Below are 16,881 nucleotides of genomic sequence, written 5' to 3' on the forward strand. Positions count from 1 at the left end.
TGTATCTCAGCTAATTTCAATGCATTTGATTATTGATTTCTACTGTATTGATTTGAAGATGTCAGGTGGGAACAGGCTTTTGTATTTCTCCCCGTTTGTGTTTCCGTCACAGCCTCATCACCATCTCTTCACACGCGGGCCGGTGACCCTGAGGAACGACATCTGAGAGATGGTGAACATGCGAAAACAGCTTTGGTTCACTTGTCAATACTGGAGTAGAGCGCTAACCCAAGGAGAGCCTTGTGCAAGTAGAAACCAGGCTGTGTTCCAACACCGTGTATTGATGACAGGCAATCGTTCAGGGCTACAGTGGCAAGATCTGTCCAAACAATTCCTCTGCAGAGAGGTTAAGTGACATCGATCCAGGTTTCCGCTCATATTTCATCCCAGAGACCAATATTCTTAATTGACATGGATCTGCTGTTATGGATTACGCTCGAAGAAAAATAGTGAGTGTGGAAGGGAAAAAAAATGCACCTGCCCCACAAGTCAAGGTCGCAACTCCTTGTTTGATTCCCCTCTCCTTGTTAGTGTTAATCAAATCCTATGTTTTATAATGAAAATAATGCAAATTTTCCATTTTAATTCCACTGATCAAATAGCCCTCTACAGCAATTGTCTTTTCATTAAAGAAATCACTGATCATTAATTAAGCATTTTGACTACTTTACATAAAGCTTTAAGTGAGGAAGGGCAATCAGAAGCAGATCAAACGACCTGTCTCTAATTGAAGTGCAAAGCACCCCCTCTTCCCTCCTCCTCGTCCTTCCAGTAAGGCTCTCTGCCGGAAAGTCGACAGGACTCCCCCAGGGCTCCTTCACTCCTCACACCATGGGACTATAGCTGGCCGCTCTCCATCGCTCTCTCTTTGCCTCACCCTCCCAAAAGGTTCTCACTCAACGCACTAGAAGAAATACGCTTTAGTGCGGCACTCACTCACGCAGGGAGAATCATTTCTTTGGAGTTGTGGTGTTATTGCTACCTCAGACAGACCCCCAGAAAGCAGTGAAACAGAGGACACAGAAAACGTCAACAAAACACCTCTGAATCTAGAACTTTATTACTAAAAACCAAACCAAACCAACAAAAAAAACGAACAAATCGACCACGATGTCCAGAAGTATGTTTTATTGTTTTTGTGTTATGTGCAAGGCTGTGATGTGATACTATTATCATTAAAACAAGGTCAACAATTTTAGATAGCTGCCTGGTTGTGATCATGGTAATAATGAAATTCCCCAAAATTCTTTAAAAATATATTTAAATTGGCAGCTTTTTTAAACCAGCAAGTGTAACTTTTTACCAGTGTCGTATCTACATGCATGCTTGCATCGGATGTGCATTGGGGTATTTCATTTTACTTTCGTTTTTTTTTTCTCACTAAAAATGTATCCACTTTATTACGACGTCAGAATAGCAAACGCTAAAGCATTTTTTTTTTTACATGTCTAAAAACGAAGGGGGGGGGGGGGGTGTAAACAGAACAGGGGTTACTGTAATACTGTATTTATAACAGCAATAGAACCTTTGAACTGAACACAGCAACAGAGAAACCTTTACAGGAGGAAGGGCTCTATAGGATAGAACTCAATATCTCTTTCTTTGTATCCAGACTGAGCTTTGAGTAAAAACACACAAAATAAACACTGGAACAATGCAGTTCAGGGAGCGGACACATTTCTAAGTCAACAGACAGTAGTGACATTTTTCAACAATAACCCCCCCCCCCCCCCCTCCCCCATCCACCCCGGAAAAAAGAGGGGGAAAAGCGTAGAAATTCAGAAACCATTTGAGTCCCTTTTACTTGATGATGAACGGGATAGAAGAAGAGAAGCACATCTTTGTCTTGAATTTGACATTTCATATCCTCCTTCAGACTTTTGAGCTTTAGGAAGATATGATCCTATATATGCGCTGCAAGACTTGTGCTATTGGGGCATTGGAGGAATCAACAACTAATAACGAGAATAATAATAGCAATAATAATTCATAACAATAATAATAATAATAACCAGAGGAAAATCGGCTTGGAGAGAAATAGGATAGAGAAGGAGGATAGGCTTCTGTATGTGCTTCACAGGGAGTAGAGAGAAATCCAAGACAGTTTTATTTTCAATGGTCCTTACTTTTTTCTCTCAAAGAGGGTAAAACAAAAGTAGTCAAAACAAGTCAAATAGAGAGATTTTTTTTTACAAGTAGCTGAAGTGAGATGATGGGGCAGCAATAAGTGGCACTCCAGTGTTGCCTCTCGCCCCACCACACCCTCTCTGCAGTCCTGTACATGAGTTTCAGGGGATCCATTCCTCCCTCCAGTCATCCCTCTTCTCCACTCGTCCTCTCCCAGCCAAGGGCTCTGTCTCTGGGGAAGCCTGCAGCGACAGCCCTGGGCCAGGTCTAGAGAAGCTGGAGGTCTCTCTCAGTACATTATTGGAGGCTTGGTGTAGGGTCTGTTCTCTGTTACGGAAACAAAGAAACATCAGTTAATCAAGTGCTCCATCCACCCATATTTACTCAGTGTCATACCGCCATTTTATAGCTAATCTAGCTATTCTACACCTTTTGCCATAAGGCGGAGAGAAAATGTTGCTGTTTTAAAGCTAATTTCGTGCAATTCTACACATTTTGCCATAACCCAAAACACAACCAAAACAATCGCAAATGCATCCAACAATATTGTATAATCAATCACAAGCTTGATGTAGTCAATAACTAAACTTTTGACTACTTTAATACACTATAAATATAGATACAGTACATGAAGTGCTTTCATTTCTAAACAGTAAAACGGATATGTATGAAAATACCCTCAAATAAAAGCTGACATTCTGTAGTGTTGTCTCATATGAAACATTTCATATCAAATCCAAAATGCTGGAGTATAAAACCAAAAGTACAACTTTTAACTTCACTGTTCAAAGGGGAGTGTAAATAAAGATGTTTCTCTAGGAAGGTTGTTTACTCTCCAGAGTGTGTATATATTTCAAATCATGTGAAACTGAGTTTGTGATTTCCCAACTTTTCCACAAGCACGAGAACAAAAGTTCAAGAGCAACCAATGGATTTAGTATCTCCTTTAATCAAATGTGCATCAGGAATAATATGGGTGATTAATCATTTAGTGTTAGTTGTCAACAGGAGGGGACAGCTGAAAGAAAAACAGCTGGATAACGAAGTGACTGGAGTCGGCAGCTGCATGTTAATCTCTACATGGTAGTAAACCCCCGTCAGCTCCTCTCACTGGAGACAGAGACAGAGAGAGAGACAGAATGGGCAATCGCTGTGCTGTGCTAAGGAGAGTGGTTCTGCATGTTTGAAATGGGTTCTGGGAAAATAGAAAATACGACGGACCATCATCAAGAAGTGTGGGGGGGGGGGGGGGGAGCAATGTTCGGTGGTGTTGGAGGACGAGGCCCAGAAAGAGAGAAAAGGATGGTGATTGGCTGTCTGTACTGTCAAGACGAGAAGAGAAAACCTTCCTGGTTCTCTAATTGTATTCCAATGTCAATATGTGACATTCGTTCTATCTGTTATGTTTAACCCTTCGCAGGGCAGTGTGAATCGAATAGATGTGTGGAGGGAGAATGGGTGGTTTGTGTATGTTGCAACACCTCTGGGAGCCCTCCTCAGCAGCTCAATCCATATTTAACACGGCTTTGGCCCTCTGGCCCCATTCTTTTCTGCATAGACTGCAAACTGGCTAATTACAACAGATCTGGGACTGCCATAAAGCTTCACCTTGATAGTTCCTGCTTGCTCTTTTTTCATTGGGTTGCCAATTAGTGAGTTGCAAACTTTGGAAATGAATGGTACCTAAGGGTCTCATTTGCTGTATGTACAGCACGTGTTTGGAACTAAAGCAGGTTATGAGATTTCGAGTTATTTGGGGGTAGATTATTCATGTAGCTGAAGATGCTGAGCCATTTGTTTGAGGAACAAGTGGTTGTGATAGGAGCCAGAGTGAAGCCAGGAGTGTGTTGGTGTAATAACACCTTGAGTGTTGAGGTCCTCATCTATCCTTTCTGGGTCCTTGCCTTTGATTACTTTCTCCTGCCCCCCCCTCTCTCTCTTACTCTCCCCCTCTTCTCTTAATCGGCTTGCAAAATGATGTCACCTCCTTTTGTATTCAGCAGTTTCTGTTACCTCCACTCATCTTGATTAATAAAACAGACGCAGGTCGGCGTAATAGGCCGTAACACACAGAGGAACCTGAGAAAGCGTAAAAAGCTTTTAGGCCCAGAAGTGGGATCTCAGCAAGGACAATCAAACCTAATGAAATCAGTTGTCAGTGCTAAGCTTGCAAAACTGTGAAGTCCAACTTGGGAGTGAAGCGAGGTGTAATTAGATTCCTTCCAGTGTAATGGATAAATGCGGTGGGCTGCGGGGGTGGAGGGGCCGGACAACACACTCCTGACTGGAGCTCTTAAGCCCCTGTGGGAGAGAGTCAGTCGGCTCCCTGTCCCCAAACAGCCAGGAGCTCCAGGAGAGGCCCCACGTGCCCAGCCACAGCATCCCCACAGACAGACACCTCTGCTGGGCATGGCGGTAGTGGGGCGATGGACAGGCTGGTGGACTGGGACTGGACGAACACACCACATCAGCATGGGATTCCAAGCTGGCACAGTTGAAACAGAGCTTATTTTAATAGCACTGTAACTCAGATTGATTGCAACATAGTGAATGCAATCATTGATAGGTAGGAGGGGGATACGATCTAACGATGCTTTCATAATGGTACCTCAGATCTAATCAGCCAGTCGTGATGAGGCTTGAATGCAATATTACTAAGATAATTATCCTTTAAAACTTTGGCCAAAGGAAAGTCCTTCAATGCAAACAGACGAAGCATAGGAATAGGATAGATGTACCCGACCCGTTTTAAGCAGTAACACAGGAATTCATGGTTTTTGGGAAAAGGACTCCAAATGTAATTGAAAACTCCTGTTGCTGCCTGTTGCTGTGGACGGTGCCTGACCGCTCCAGAGCATGACTGAAGGTAGGGAATGATTATAGTGTGACAGTGTCACCCATGCCTCTCTCTCTCTCTTCCTGTGCCCTGTGGAGGGCAGTGGAGCGTGAGGGAAAGGTGCGCCGCCTGTCCCTCACATGGCCGTTGGCAGTTCTCCCTGCTGCCCTAAAGGTCAGGAACGCCATGGCCCCATAATCCCCTTCTCCACACTATCATTAGTAACGGACAAATACGTGGATTTACAAGGCTGAATGTCAGATAATTATGTGTTGCGATAGGAAAACACAACAGTAAGTGGGATTAACAATGAAATCCTAAAGTGCTGGCTAGCACATAGCCAGCCTTGAACCATGTCTGTGAACCAGTATGTCTGCGCCCTTGGCGTTATGGTTAGGACTTGAGGTTTTAGCTCTGAGAGGGGTTCCACATTGCGATAATCCTGACCAAGAACCGCAGATTTCAACTCAGACGACCCTCTCACCTCACCCTACAGACGACCCCCTCACACTGATAATGAACCCTGTCCTTAGAAAAGCAACCCCCCCCCCCCCCCCCCCCCCCCCGAGCGGAGTAGCCTATTGATACGAGGAGAGGAGGGCCTTAACATTCCGCTGCGTGGCGATGCTGTCAGAAGCAAGAAAAATGGAGAGCCCTTTATTTGCAGACTGTGAAATTGGCTCTGAGAAAAACAATCTCCACCTTCTCATCTCCACTGAAACACTTTGCAGCACACTCACCGGATGTTCTGTAAACATATGTATTTATTCACCTATCGCAGCCCACATTTCAATAAGACGTAGGGCAGAGTGTCTTTAATTCGCCTTCAGACATGTTGATAATAGGTTCCATTTATCAAGCAGAGCTTCAGCTGCGTTTTAGGGGGATCGGATGGGAGGGCGGAGGTGGAGAGGCAGGGGGTTCCACAAACAAAACTCGGAGAGAATGGAAGCGTGAAACGCATATGCAACAACATCAGTTTGTAATCTTATTCCGAGGGGTGGGAGTCTTCAAAGAGGCCCAGGCGGAGAGCGGACTGCTGACGGAGAGAGACTCTGGTTTGTGTTTGCTGTTGTGTCACAAGGTACTATGAAGAGGCACTAAGGCCCATGTGTGGAGCATGTGGAGGCCACAACGTCCCCCCAACCTCATCAATCCTCTAACGTTGACCTCCACATGTGAGGGTACTTTCCGACATTAACAAGTTCATCTGAACGGTACTTTGTGGCGCACATATTGTGGTTTTATGACAATATTAGGAAATGGAGAGATATACCAAGCCCCTGTACCTTCACCATGCTACCTCGCCCCCTAGCTCTGGTGATATCCATGTATGAATATCTTCCATCCAGGGTTCCAACGTGATGCTCCCAGAGGAGTGCACCGCCAACTACACCGGGGTCACCTTTTACTTGTAAAAATGTCCATTCTTCAATGTCTTACCTTACCTATGTTTGTCTTGTGTAACTGCCAGCTTTTCTATGAGCGCTGGAAATCTCTCGTTTTTTTAATTTTTATTTTTTATATGATGCACCCCGCAATCCACTGTTTTAAAATGGAGTATGAAGTAGGAGATGTCAAACGTGAACTACCACTCGGTCACTTTATAAATATGCAATCTTTAATGCTTACCTGTGCTTGTCCTGATTGCGTCCCCTGCCAAACCCCCCCAAAAAAATGGTCCGTGAAATGACGGGCTGCTCCTTCTCCGTTCACAAACAACGTCGCGTAAAAATGCTACTTTTATTTTTTTTTAAACGCAGGATATCAGCACCCAAATGAAAGCTCTCTGTTACACAGGACAAATATAGGTACAAGGTAAGCATTAAAGAATGGACACTTTTTTTACAAGTGTCGACTGATAGTGACTTGATGTAGTTGGCGGTACACACTTCTTGGAGCATCACAACTTAACTCCGTAGATGACGTTATACACTGAGTGTACAAAACATTAGGAACACCTTCCTAACGTTGAGTTGCACCCCCCTTTCCCCTCAGAACAGCCTCAATTCGTCGGGGCATGGACTCTACAAGGTGTCGAAAGTGTTCCACAGGGATGCTGGCCCATGTTGACTCCAATGCTTCCCTCAGTTGTGTCAAATTGGCTGGATGTCCTTTGGGTGGTGGAACATCCTTAATACACACAGGAAACTGTTCAGTGTGAAAGACCCAGCAGCGTTGCATGTCTTGACACACTCAAACCGGTGCGCCGGGCACTTACTACCATAACCTGTTCAAAGGCACTTAAATATTTTGTCTTGCCCGTTCACTATCTGAACGGCACACATACGCAATCCATGTCTCAAGGCTTAAAAATCTTGATTTATTTAACCTGCCTCCTCCCCTTCATCTACACTGACCGAAGTGGATTTAACAAATGACATCAACAAGGGCTTTCACCTGGATTCACCTGGTCAGTCTATGTCATGGAAAGAGCAGGTGTTCCTAATGTCTAGTACACTCAGGTGTATCAAACGCAGGAGCTAAGTCATAGCTACCTGACCCCCCCTAGATCCCAGAGACTGAGAGGGAGCTTGAACCAAGGGCGTGCTAATGCTTACCCTGTACAGCCGAGTTCTCCTGCTGGCTGCCGTTATGCTCCGGCTCAACCTCTGGTATCACTGCCTCTGAAATGGAACACAACCGTCAGTTAGGACTGCTACATCTTACCTATCTAGCCTACATCTTACCTATCTAGACAGTCTCCGGTGTAAGAACATATACCAGGTGGAGGAGAAATTCTATCCAAGAGACAAATGATGTTTTAAGTGTGTGGGGGGGGGGGGGGGGGGCTTATCTGAGATCGTACGGAAACGGGGATAAGATTGAGATAGGTTTTCTGCAAATAGCATGAGAAGTAGCCTGATTGTTCACACAATAATGTATTAGCCCCAACAACGTCAGATGAAAGAAAACCCAATGCATTTCTTCTAATAAATGCATGTTTAATCAGCCTTGGAAATAATTGCTCTGCCCTCTGAAATGTTTGCAGATGTGTGCCGTGCTCTTGATTCCGTCCCCCCCCCCCCCCCCCCCTTCTCTGCTCCTGGTACGATATTCAGAAATAAACAACTGAAAATGAGGAGCTATCAAAACAATTTGCCGTTTTAAGCGTTTGCATTTACAGCGTTTATGATAAGTATCTGTATCCATTTCCTCCCAGGGCAACAATGCTAATACGCTGGAAGTGATAAGCGCTAGGACCGCTGCGCTGTAGACATGAATGAAAATATCTGCGTTGCTTTACAGAGAAGAATGAGGAAGACAAGTACTGGATTTAAGAAAAAGAGATTGGGGGGGGGGATGAGAGAGGGAGATGGAAAGGGCAGGGGGAAAGAACTTAAGAACAGGATGAGAGAGTGAAAAAATATAATAAAACTAGATGAAAGGAGAGTTAAAGAGGCGAGGAGCAGGAGTATTGAGGCCTACCGTTGAGACTCATGCAGAGGTTCTCTGGGGAGGTGGCCGTTTTGAGGGCCTGCTCCACCTGCTCCCGACGCTTGGACTCAAACTCCAGAGCCTCCTGCAGTTTCCTCTTAGCCTTCTTCTCCTTCTTCAGGCGCTTCTGGATGGTGGCTGCACAGGGACAGAGGGACGGAGAGGGGGAAGATAGCCAGTGAGTTGACAGGCTCACCTCGACTGAGTCAAACTGAGAAAAAAAAACATTGCATCGGTGAATCCTTAGTGCTGCCTCACCAGTACTACAACAGCTAGCCTAGCTGCGCCAGCCTAGCTTAGCCTAGCCCAGAGCTAACCGCTAGGCTGTCTCCAGTTGGCAGCTCTTGGGGGTGCCGATTCTTCCCAAATTAACAGCCAAATAAAAAGCGTGTTCGCCAGTAAAGAGGAACGAACGGCACCATGCAGAAGCACCAGCTCTGCCCTGTCTAACTCAGAGCTGCTAACACCTCTAATTACACACAGCTGATTGGACAAATCATCACTTTACTGCCTCTCTATTAAAATACACATTTGAATAACAGGCAATGAAATAACAGCCATGGTTAATAGATAATCAGTGTCTGTACATATTGTTGGAGTTGTTACCGAGACGACTAATTGCCTTAATTTCTTGGCCGGGGTTGAAGATGCACAACTCAAATCTAAATCAGACACGGGTGTGTGCCAAGTCCAGTATAGACGCAAGCCCATATTCCTTTGACTGGATTTTGATTTACTGTATGTATATATTCATGTATTCATTCCCACTGCCAGATCTCTTTCTCTCACTCAATTCAATGGGGCTTTATTGGCATGGGAAACGTGTTTACATTGCCAAAGCACGTGAGAAGGGGGAGAAAAAAAACAATAGGCAAAAGTGAGAAGACACGAAACAACATTTACGACAAACCACCAGACAATGGACAGTAAACAAAGGTTTAAAAATGCGATGTTATAGCTGACAATGTTATATTATCAGCTACGTACAGTGTTTTAGCAATGTGCAAATAGCTGTGGTACGAATAGTAGTGGAGGATGAATAAACAGATGAATATGTGGTTTGTGTTCCACTGGTTGCCCTTTTCTCATGGCAACGGGCAACACATCTTTCTGCTGTGACGGCACACTGCGGTATTTCTCCTGACAGATATGGGAGTTTATCAATGTTTGATTTGTGTTCAACCTCTTCGTGGGTCTGTGTGATCTGGGGGAAATGTGTGTCTCTAATGTGGCCACACATTTGGGCAGGAGGTCAGGAAGTGCAGCTCAGTTTCCACCTCATTTTGTGGGCAGTGTGCACATAGCCTGTCTTCTCTCGAGAGCCAGGTCTGCCCACGGCGGCACCGAGTCTGTACATAGTTAAGGATTTTCTTGATTTTTGGTTCAGTCACAGTGGTCAGGTATTCTTCCACTGTGTACTCTCGGGTTTAGGGTCAGAGAGCATTCCAATTTACTATGTTTTTTGGTTGACTCTTTCCAGTGTGTCAAATACTGTAGTTCTCTTTTCGCTTTCTCAAAATCTGGTTGGGTCTAATGTTGTTGCTGTCCTAGGGCTCTGTTTGTGTTTGTGAACAAAGCCCCCAGAACCAGCTTGCTGAAGCTGCTCTTCACTAGGTTAATTTCTCTGTAGGTGAGGGCTTTGTGGTGGAATGTGTGGGCATCGCTTCCTTTGAGGTGGTTACAGAATTGAACATCTCTTTTCTGGATGTTGATGACTAGTACAGTGATAACTAGCGGGTAAAGTCCTCATTCTGCTCTGCAGGCATTGATTGGGGTTTTGCGTTGTACACAAAGTATATATTTTCTGAATTTTGCAATTGAGTGTGTGTCCCATTCTGTGAATTCTTGGTTGGTGAGTGCACCCCAGACCTCACAACCATAAGGGGCAATGGGTTCTATAACTGATTGAAGTATTTTTAGCCAGATATGAATTGGTATGTTGAGTTTTATGTTCCTTTTCATTGCGTAGAAGGCCCTTCTGGCCTTGTCTCTTAGTTCATTCACAGCTTTGTGGAATTTACCTGTGGTGTTGATGTTTAGGCCGAGGTAGGTAGCATTATTTGTGTCCAAAGGGCAACGATGTCTGGATAGAATTTGCATTTATTTTTTTTAAATCTTGGCTTCTAAACCTTTTTTGAAACACCTGACAGCAACTATGCAGAAGATCTAGGTGCTGCCCCTCCTTGGTTTGGTGACATAAGCACCAGATCATCTGCAAACAGTAGACATTTGATTCTCCCGAGTCCATTAGGGTCAGGCCGGGTGCTGAAGACTGTTCTAGTGTCCTCGCCAATTCATTGATATGTATTCATTGATATACGGTATATGCATCTCTCTCTCTCTCTCTCTCTCTCTCGCTTACCTCGGCTGTGCAGTTCGGAGGTGAGCTGTCTCTCCAGACTCTCTCTCATCTCTCTCTCCCTGTAGAGCTCCATCTTGAGCTCCTTCCTCTCCTGCTGGACTTGTTTCTCCTGGACACGAGCATTGTCCACCGCTACCTTCAGCAGGCCCTGCGCCGCCCGAGGGACAGAGAAAGGAGCGCAGCACTTTAACCTTCAACTCCACCACTAACCACCAGCACACCATAACACACACACACACACACACACACACACACACACACACACACACACACACACACACACACACACACACACACACACACACACACACACACACACACACACACACACACACACACACACACACACACACACACACACACATTCACACAGAACACCACACAGCAGCACCCACTTCCACCAGTGCCACTATTCCATGACATAAAGAGTGCGTCTCTACCTGGATGTTGGTGAGCAGAGTCTCCACAGAGTTGAGTCCGTCGGCGAAGAGGAAGGGGGCAGGGAAGCCTGGAGGCAGGGTCTGTCCTCCCAGGGGCATCTTCTCAAAGCCTGGCTTCATCATGGGCAGGGCCAGCTGCGCCTCATCTGCTTAACACGACACACAATGGACCTGGGCTTTACAACCAGCTTTATCACACGTCACGGGGCTGTTCAAATAAAACTGATGCACAAACACACATTCCCTCCCCTTCACAGGACCATATGAACAGTTTAATAAAGCTAAACGCATTGCTGATGGGAGCCAGTGGAAGCAGCAGAGAGGGAAGCGGCGTGCGATGGTGTGTGAGGAGGACGCCTGTATGTCCTGCACAGCCTCTCTCTGAAGAGTGGTTCATCTATAAGGAGCAGAGCGCAAACCCCAGATCAGAGCAGAGTATCACCACGGAGACAGCTACCGAACAGCAAAGAGCATCATATTTTACCTTCCCACAGCCCCTCTCTATCCTCCCACCCTCTCCTTCCATCCCTCCCTCCCCCACCCACAGAGGGAACGACAGGCCCGCGGTCCAGGGGAGAATAGATAGAAGCCTGAGAGTGGCTCGAGCCATGATTCACCCGGATAATCTGGCTCGGCGAGATGACACCAGCCATCCCGGCTTCCCGGGGCAAGACAAATAGGACAGCCAGGGTGGGAATTGTGATGACAGTGTATCACGGGTCACATCGATTTCCCGCTGCGCTCCCAGGCTGGCCAGATAACCCTGCACTCCATTCTGCCCATTGTTCATATTCCACCTGTCCCACAAGCAATAAATTTCCCCCTGTACTGGAAAGGGCATTAAAGTAAAGAGAGGGAGAGAGAACGAGAGAGGTGGAGAGAGAGAGAGGTGGAAAAAAAGAGAAGAACCCCCCCCCCGCCCCCCAACGGTTTGACAGTCTGTGATTAAGTTTTTCGTACCGACTGAAAGTGGTTCGCAGATCAAGGTCACACAGATATAGTGTGAAGCGGAGAGGGTTGTGTGTGTGTGTGTGTGTGTGTGTTAAGAGAGACAGAGATAGAGAGTGATAGGGAAAGAAAGGGGGAAAAGAGAGAAGAAAAACAGTGAGAGAGGTGCGAGGTGAATCCTTAGATAAACTGAGAATCAGTGGGAAGATTTTCAGAGTTCAAAAATGGCATCTGCCAAACAGAGCATCAGTTCCCATCTTTGGCTTTTGTAATGGACCTGGTCAAAGACTTTGTCTCCCCCCTGCCTCCTCACCCCTCCTCACCCCTCCTCACCCCCACACCTGGCCCTCTATAGGACTGCTTAGCAGCTCATCTGCACCCCTGTCACAGAGCCTCTCTGGTCCCTTGCATTAAGGGGAAACTCCACCCCAAAACAAAATCTTTTGGTATTGCATTCAGTAGTCAATTGTTGATATAGACCCAATTAATGTTTTGCATGTCAGCAATCAGGTTTTCAGGATATGTAACTTTCAAAATACAGAAATCTGGCCAGATGTTTTTATTTTCAAAGTTACATATCTCGAAAACTTGATTGCTGACATGCAAAACATTAATTGGGTTACTCCTAAAAGCAGCTCTGTACTCTACTGTGTGCCCCAGCACCTCCCTCCCTCCCTCCAGTAGGCTCTCTACACCTAATTACTACTCTCTTTTAAACGACAGATTTATCTTGCTGCTGCTGCTGATAGCACACAATTCAATTCATTTTATTCCGTGGGCAAAGAGGGGGAGAGGGCTGGCCCGTGACATTTACAAAGTGCCCTGGTTCTGTCTCAGGTCACTGTAATGCGCACAAGTAATGATGCAGGGTGTGTATGCCGCCTACAGTGTTCTCTGTGCGTACGGTGTGTGTATGTGTGTATGTATGTGTGTGTGTGTGTGTGTGCGCACACGTCCCCCACCTGGAGAACATGAACAGCGTTCAGCCCGACTGTGCTGTAACATTAGGGAGGTGCGGAACAGCTATTGTACAACACTTGACTGGGAATCAGGTTTCTTTTGAAGGACCATGATGAACCAATGACGTGGCTTCAGAACCCTCCACTTACACCCCTCCACAACACACAAACAGAGCAAACAAATAAATAAATGAACAAACAAAAAGAAGGGGGAAGCGCTGTTTCCTTTTAACTCACCGCATGAATCAATCAATTATTTAACAATCAAAGCCTTTTATTTGCTACCCCTAAAAATAAAGACAATGTAATGTTTCTGAAAAGAAGGAGGAGGGGGAAAAAAACAGAGGTTTCAGAGGGTTTCAACAAAAGGAGAGCTATTTGAAAAGTGGGCTGAGTCCATCAACTCTCGTCGCAAAGCTCTCAGCAGAGAGAGGAAAGCAACTCAAACGGGGAGAGAATGCTCCAGTGTTCTGCTCCAGAAGGCTGAGTTCCTTACCTGCACGCTCTAAGAGCTGTCACAGTGGCGCTGTAAGGACTTTGTCATTTATAGAATGGCTCTGTCCCAGATGTGAATAGAACATTCCCGACTGTGTGTCCACCACCGAGAACCTTCCTCATCCAGTCTTACCAGAAGTAGCTCTTATATCCATAACACCATATGGGCGAACAGATGCCCAGGCAAGGATAGGCATAGAGGAGGAAAGCCTATAAAGCATCCACAGCAATATCCCACCGACACACTCTCCGTACTCCGGCCCAATTTACCCCCAGCAGCATATTTTCTCCGACTCCCCCGGTGCTGTTTGCCTCCATGTGATGTACTTGTTTATTCACTTCACTACATGTGTAGCCGAGCTGTCTGCTGAATATTCAATAGCAGCCAATTAGATGGTGATTTAGGCCAGCCCTGGTGGGTACCATGCGATTGTCAGGCCTACAACAACAACAAAAACGGCAGGCAGAGAGAGAGAGAGAGAGAGAGAGAGAGAGAGAGAGAGAGAGGGGGGGGGGAGGGGGGAGGCCTCACTGTGGCATTTACATAGGATCAAGGAAGGTAAATAATTATAATGACGACCAAGTTGGATATCAAAAGACAGACAGAAAAGGAATAATTAGGGTTGGGGAGTTTCATGTCAGGTACATATTTACACATTTTGGTACACGTGTTAATTATATCAAATGCATAATCTTGACTCTAGCAGGACATGGGATACAACAGGATACACATAGCGTTAGAACAGGTGACCCACTTCCCTGGTCTGCTCCATCTTCTTTTGCTGCTCTGTGGGCTGCACCGGGCCCTTTCAAGAGTCGTACACTCTACATCCTTACACTATCTGGCTTGCAGGCTCACTAATCTCCATTACAAACCAGACCCGGGGACAAATCCGCCAATGTATGCCCTGTGTCTAAATGACATCCACATAATAAACAAAAAAAATGTCAGGTGTAATTCAAAAGTAAACCAGTCTCTTCGTCCACTCGTCCTCTCAGCCCGGCACCTTATCTCAATGGCGCCCCCTTGTGTTCCATCCTCTTCTCCCCCAAAAAACTTGTAATCACCTGGCAACAGCACCCTTCAGTCTGCTCTCCAGCACAGAGGCTCCACTGTGTTTAAGTGGACTGATAAATGCATGGCGCTGTTCAGTCATTCGACTCCCCCAGCGGCACTTACGTGTATCACAAACCCAGGATCAGTCTCCAGCAGCTGGCAGAGCAGAGAGAGGCAGAGTATTCAATACCGCCCCCCCCCCCCCCCCCCCCCACCGCCCTGCAACGCACCAAGCAGTCGTGATGAAGCACAACTCACAGGAGGGGCAGGAAGGGAGATGGATCTCTTCCCTGCCAACTATCTATTTATTCCCAACAAGATGGCAGGTTTTGACAACAGGCACCCAGGGAGCCATAAAGCTCTGGGAACCAAATGTCTTGATGATATTTATAGTGCTCTCAGAGAAATACTCCAATCAAACAGGACTCAGAGTATTGGCAGGAGGAAGAGACTCCAGGGGTGGCTTTTTTCTGCTCGGATCGACACACACACACACACACACACACACACACACACACACACACACACACACACACACACACACACACACACACACACACACACACACACACACACACACACACACACACACACACACACACACACACACACACACACACACACACACACACACACCTGCTTCTGCTGGAGCTTTTACTGTTCTGTAATTGGAACTATATGTTCAAAGATTCACACTTTAGACTACAGTATGTCAACAATGTCTGTTTTTGCCAATTACCAATTAGGAAGAGATGTGAGCTGTTGTAATGAGACATTTGACAAATCTGGTGTTAACAAAATAGTCTGCCAAAATGAAGCTGGAAGTGAATTGGCATGTCTATATGTTTTTTTTCTGTATTTCATCTAATACGTTTAAAGTGGCAATCAGCAGTTGAAACAATGAAAAAAGCATCTTCCCCAGCCCTCTTTTGGTAAAAAGCTTAGGGACGGGGTTGGAGATACGTAACCACCTCAAATCCACTGACAGAGTTACAGATACGAGGACTGACCATCCATGATATCAAAATGATAGTTTCCACCATGTTTTGATGCTGTTTGTTTACATCTACTGTGTTCACAAATACCGGAGTAAAACAAGCGTATATTTTGGGTTCTGGTGGGGTGTGACAGTTGAACTAAGCTCATAAGGAATTCATAAGTCATATTTTTCAAGAATCAATGGGTTCATATCATTAATGAATAAGTCAAAAAAAATGGATGCTGCAACTACAGATTGCCCCTTTAATATGTTTTTTTTTTTAAAGATAGTTTTCAAGGAAGTGCCATGACAACTGTGTGACATACTGGCTATAGATGAACACTTCTGTGGGTGCAGCACCCTTACAACCAAGTACGAGCTCTATATCCCACATTGTTGGACCCCCATCACCCCTGGGATCTAACCTATTAATCTACTCCACCACTTCCAAATAATCCTGAAGGCCACATCCCCCCCCCCCCCCCCTCCTCCCCTGACTTTAAACAAGACAAACCCCCTGAACGACAGGCTGGATTGAGAACAGTCTGGAAGTGCATTAAAACCAGGCTCACAACGGAAAAAAAAAAAAAAAACACACAAAAAAACAAGGTGAACTTAATGAGCTTAACCAAGTCAAGAAGGAATGGCCAATGTTCATTATTTTCCGAAGATGAAAGCATGACAATAAAAGTGAAACTGAAGAACAGGGCTGGGGAAGTGTGCGTGGGGGTCCTTTTATTATATTTTAACTGCCATACGTGGAAGTCGACGTATACTAAATTGCTAAAGCACTAAAGATAAAGAATTGAAGGAATGTAAATTAGCGCTGAGTGCCGTCTGCGAGCTGCAGTCGGGCCCATAAAGCTGGCACTGCATTGATCTCTGCCCCGAAGGTAGCTAGCTAGCGTTCTGGTCTGTAAGGACTGCTGTGAACGCACAGAGCACAACATCACAGAGCACAACATCACAGAGCACCTACGTGTCCATTACATTATGGGAGAAAAAAAAGATTGATTTCAGGAAAAGTTTGTTCTAATTCACAGAACTCACGTGGGGATTCCCACTTCAAAACTTGTGTCTGATGGAGAGAGGGGAAAAAAAAGGGGAGACGGCAATTTAGGTGGACAAATATAAACAGGAAGTGTGCAGGTAAATACATAACTAAACACGTTCAAAGGGATGAGAGGCTCTGTGTGTTTTCTTGCTTAATGCACCAACCTCCAGCTAATGAATATGCATA

The 16,881-nt window shown here is 45.5% G+C and overlaps 1 protein-coding gene across 1 annotated transcript in view; it reads right to left on the reverse strand.

Moving 5' to 3' along the window:
- Positions 1 to 1,113: 1,113 nt before the first annotated feature.
- dacha (dachshund a) overlaps positions 1,114 to 16,881 on the reverse strand; it is a 130,289-nt gene continuing 114,521 nt past the window's right edge. The window contains 5 exon segments of the mRNA XM_090186985.1: positions 1,114 to 2,454; positions 7,525 to 7,590; positions 8,393 to 8,539; positions 10,764 to 10,911; positions 11,204 to 11,349. Coding sequence (XP_090043111.1) covers positions 2,417 to 2,454; positions 7,525 to 7,590; positions 8,393 to 8,539; positions 10,764 to 10,911; positions 11,204 to 11,349 — 545 coding nt within the window. The 3' untranslated portion in view covers positions 1,114 to 2,416.

Source organism: Oncorhynchus mykiss, chromosome 10 (genome assembly GCF_057628025.1).
Source record: "Oncorhynchus mykiss isolate SJ-2025 chromosome 10, ASM5762802v1, whole genome shotgun sequence".
NCBI lineage: Eukaryota > Metazoa > Chordata > Actinopteri > Salmoniformes > Salmonidae > Oncorhynchus > Oncorhynchus mykiss.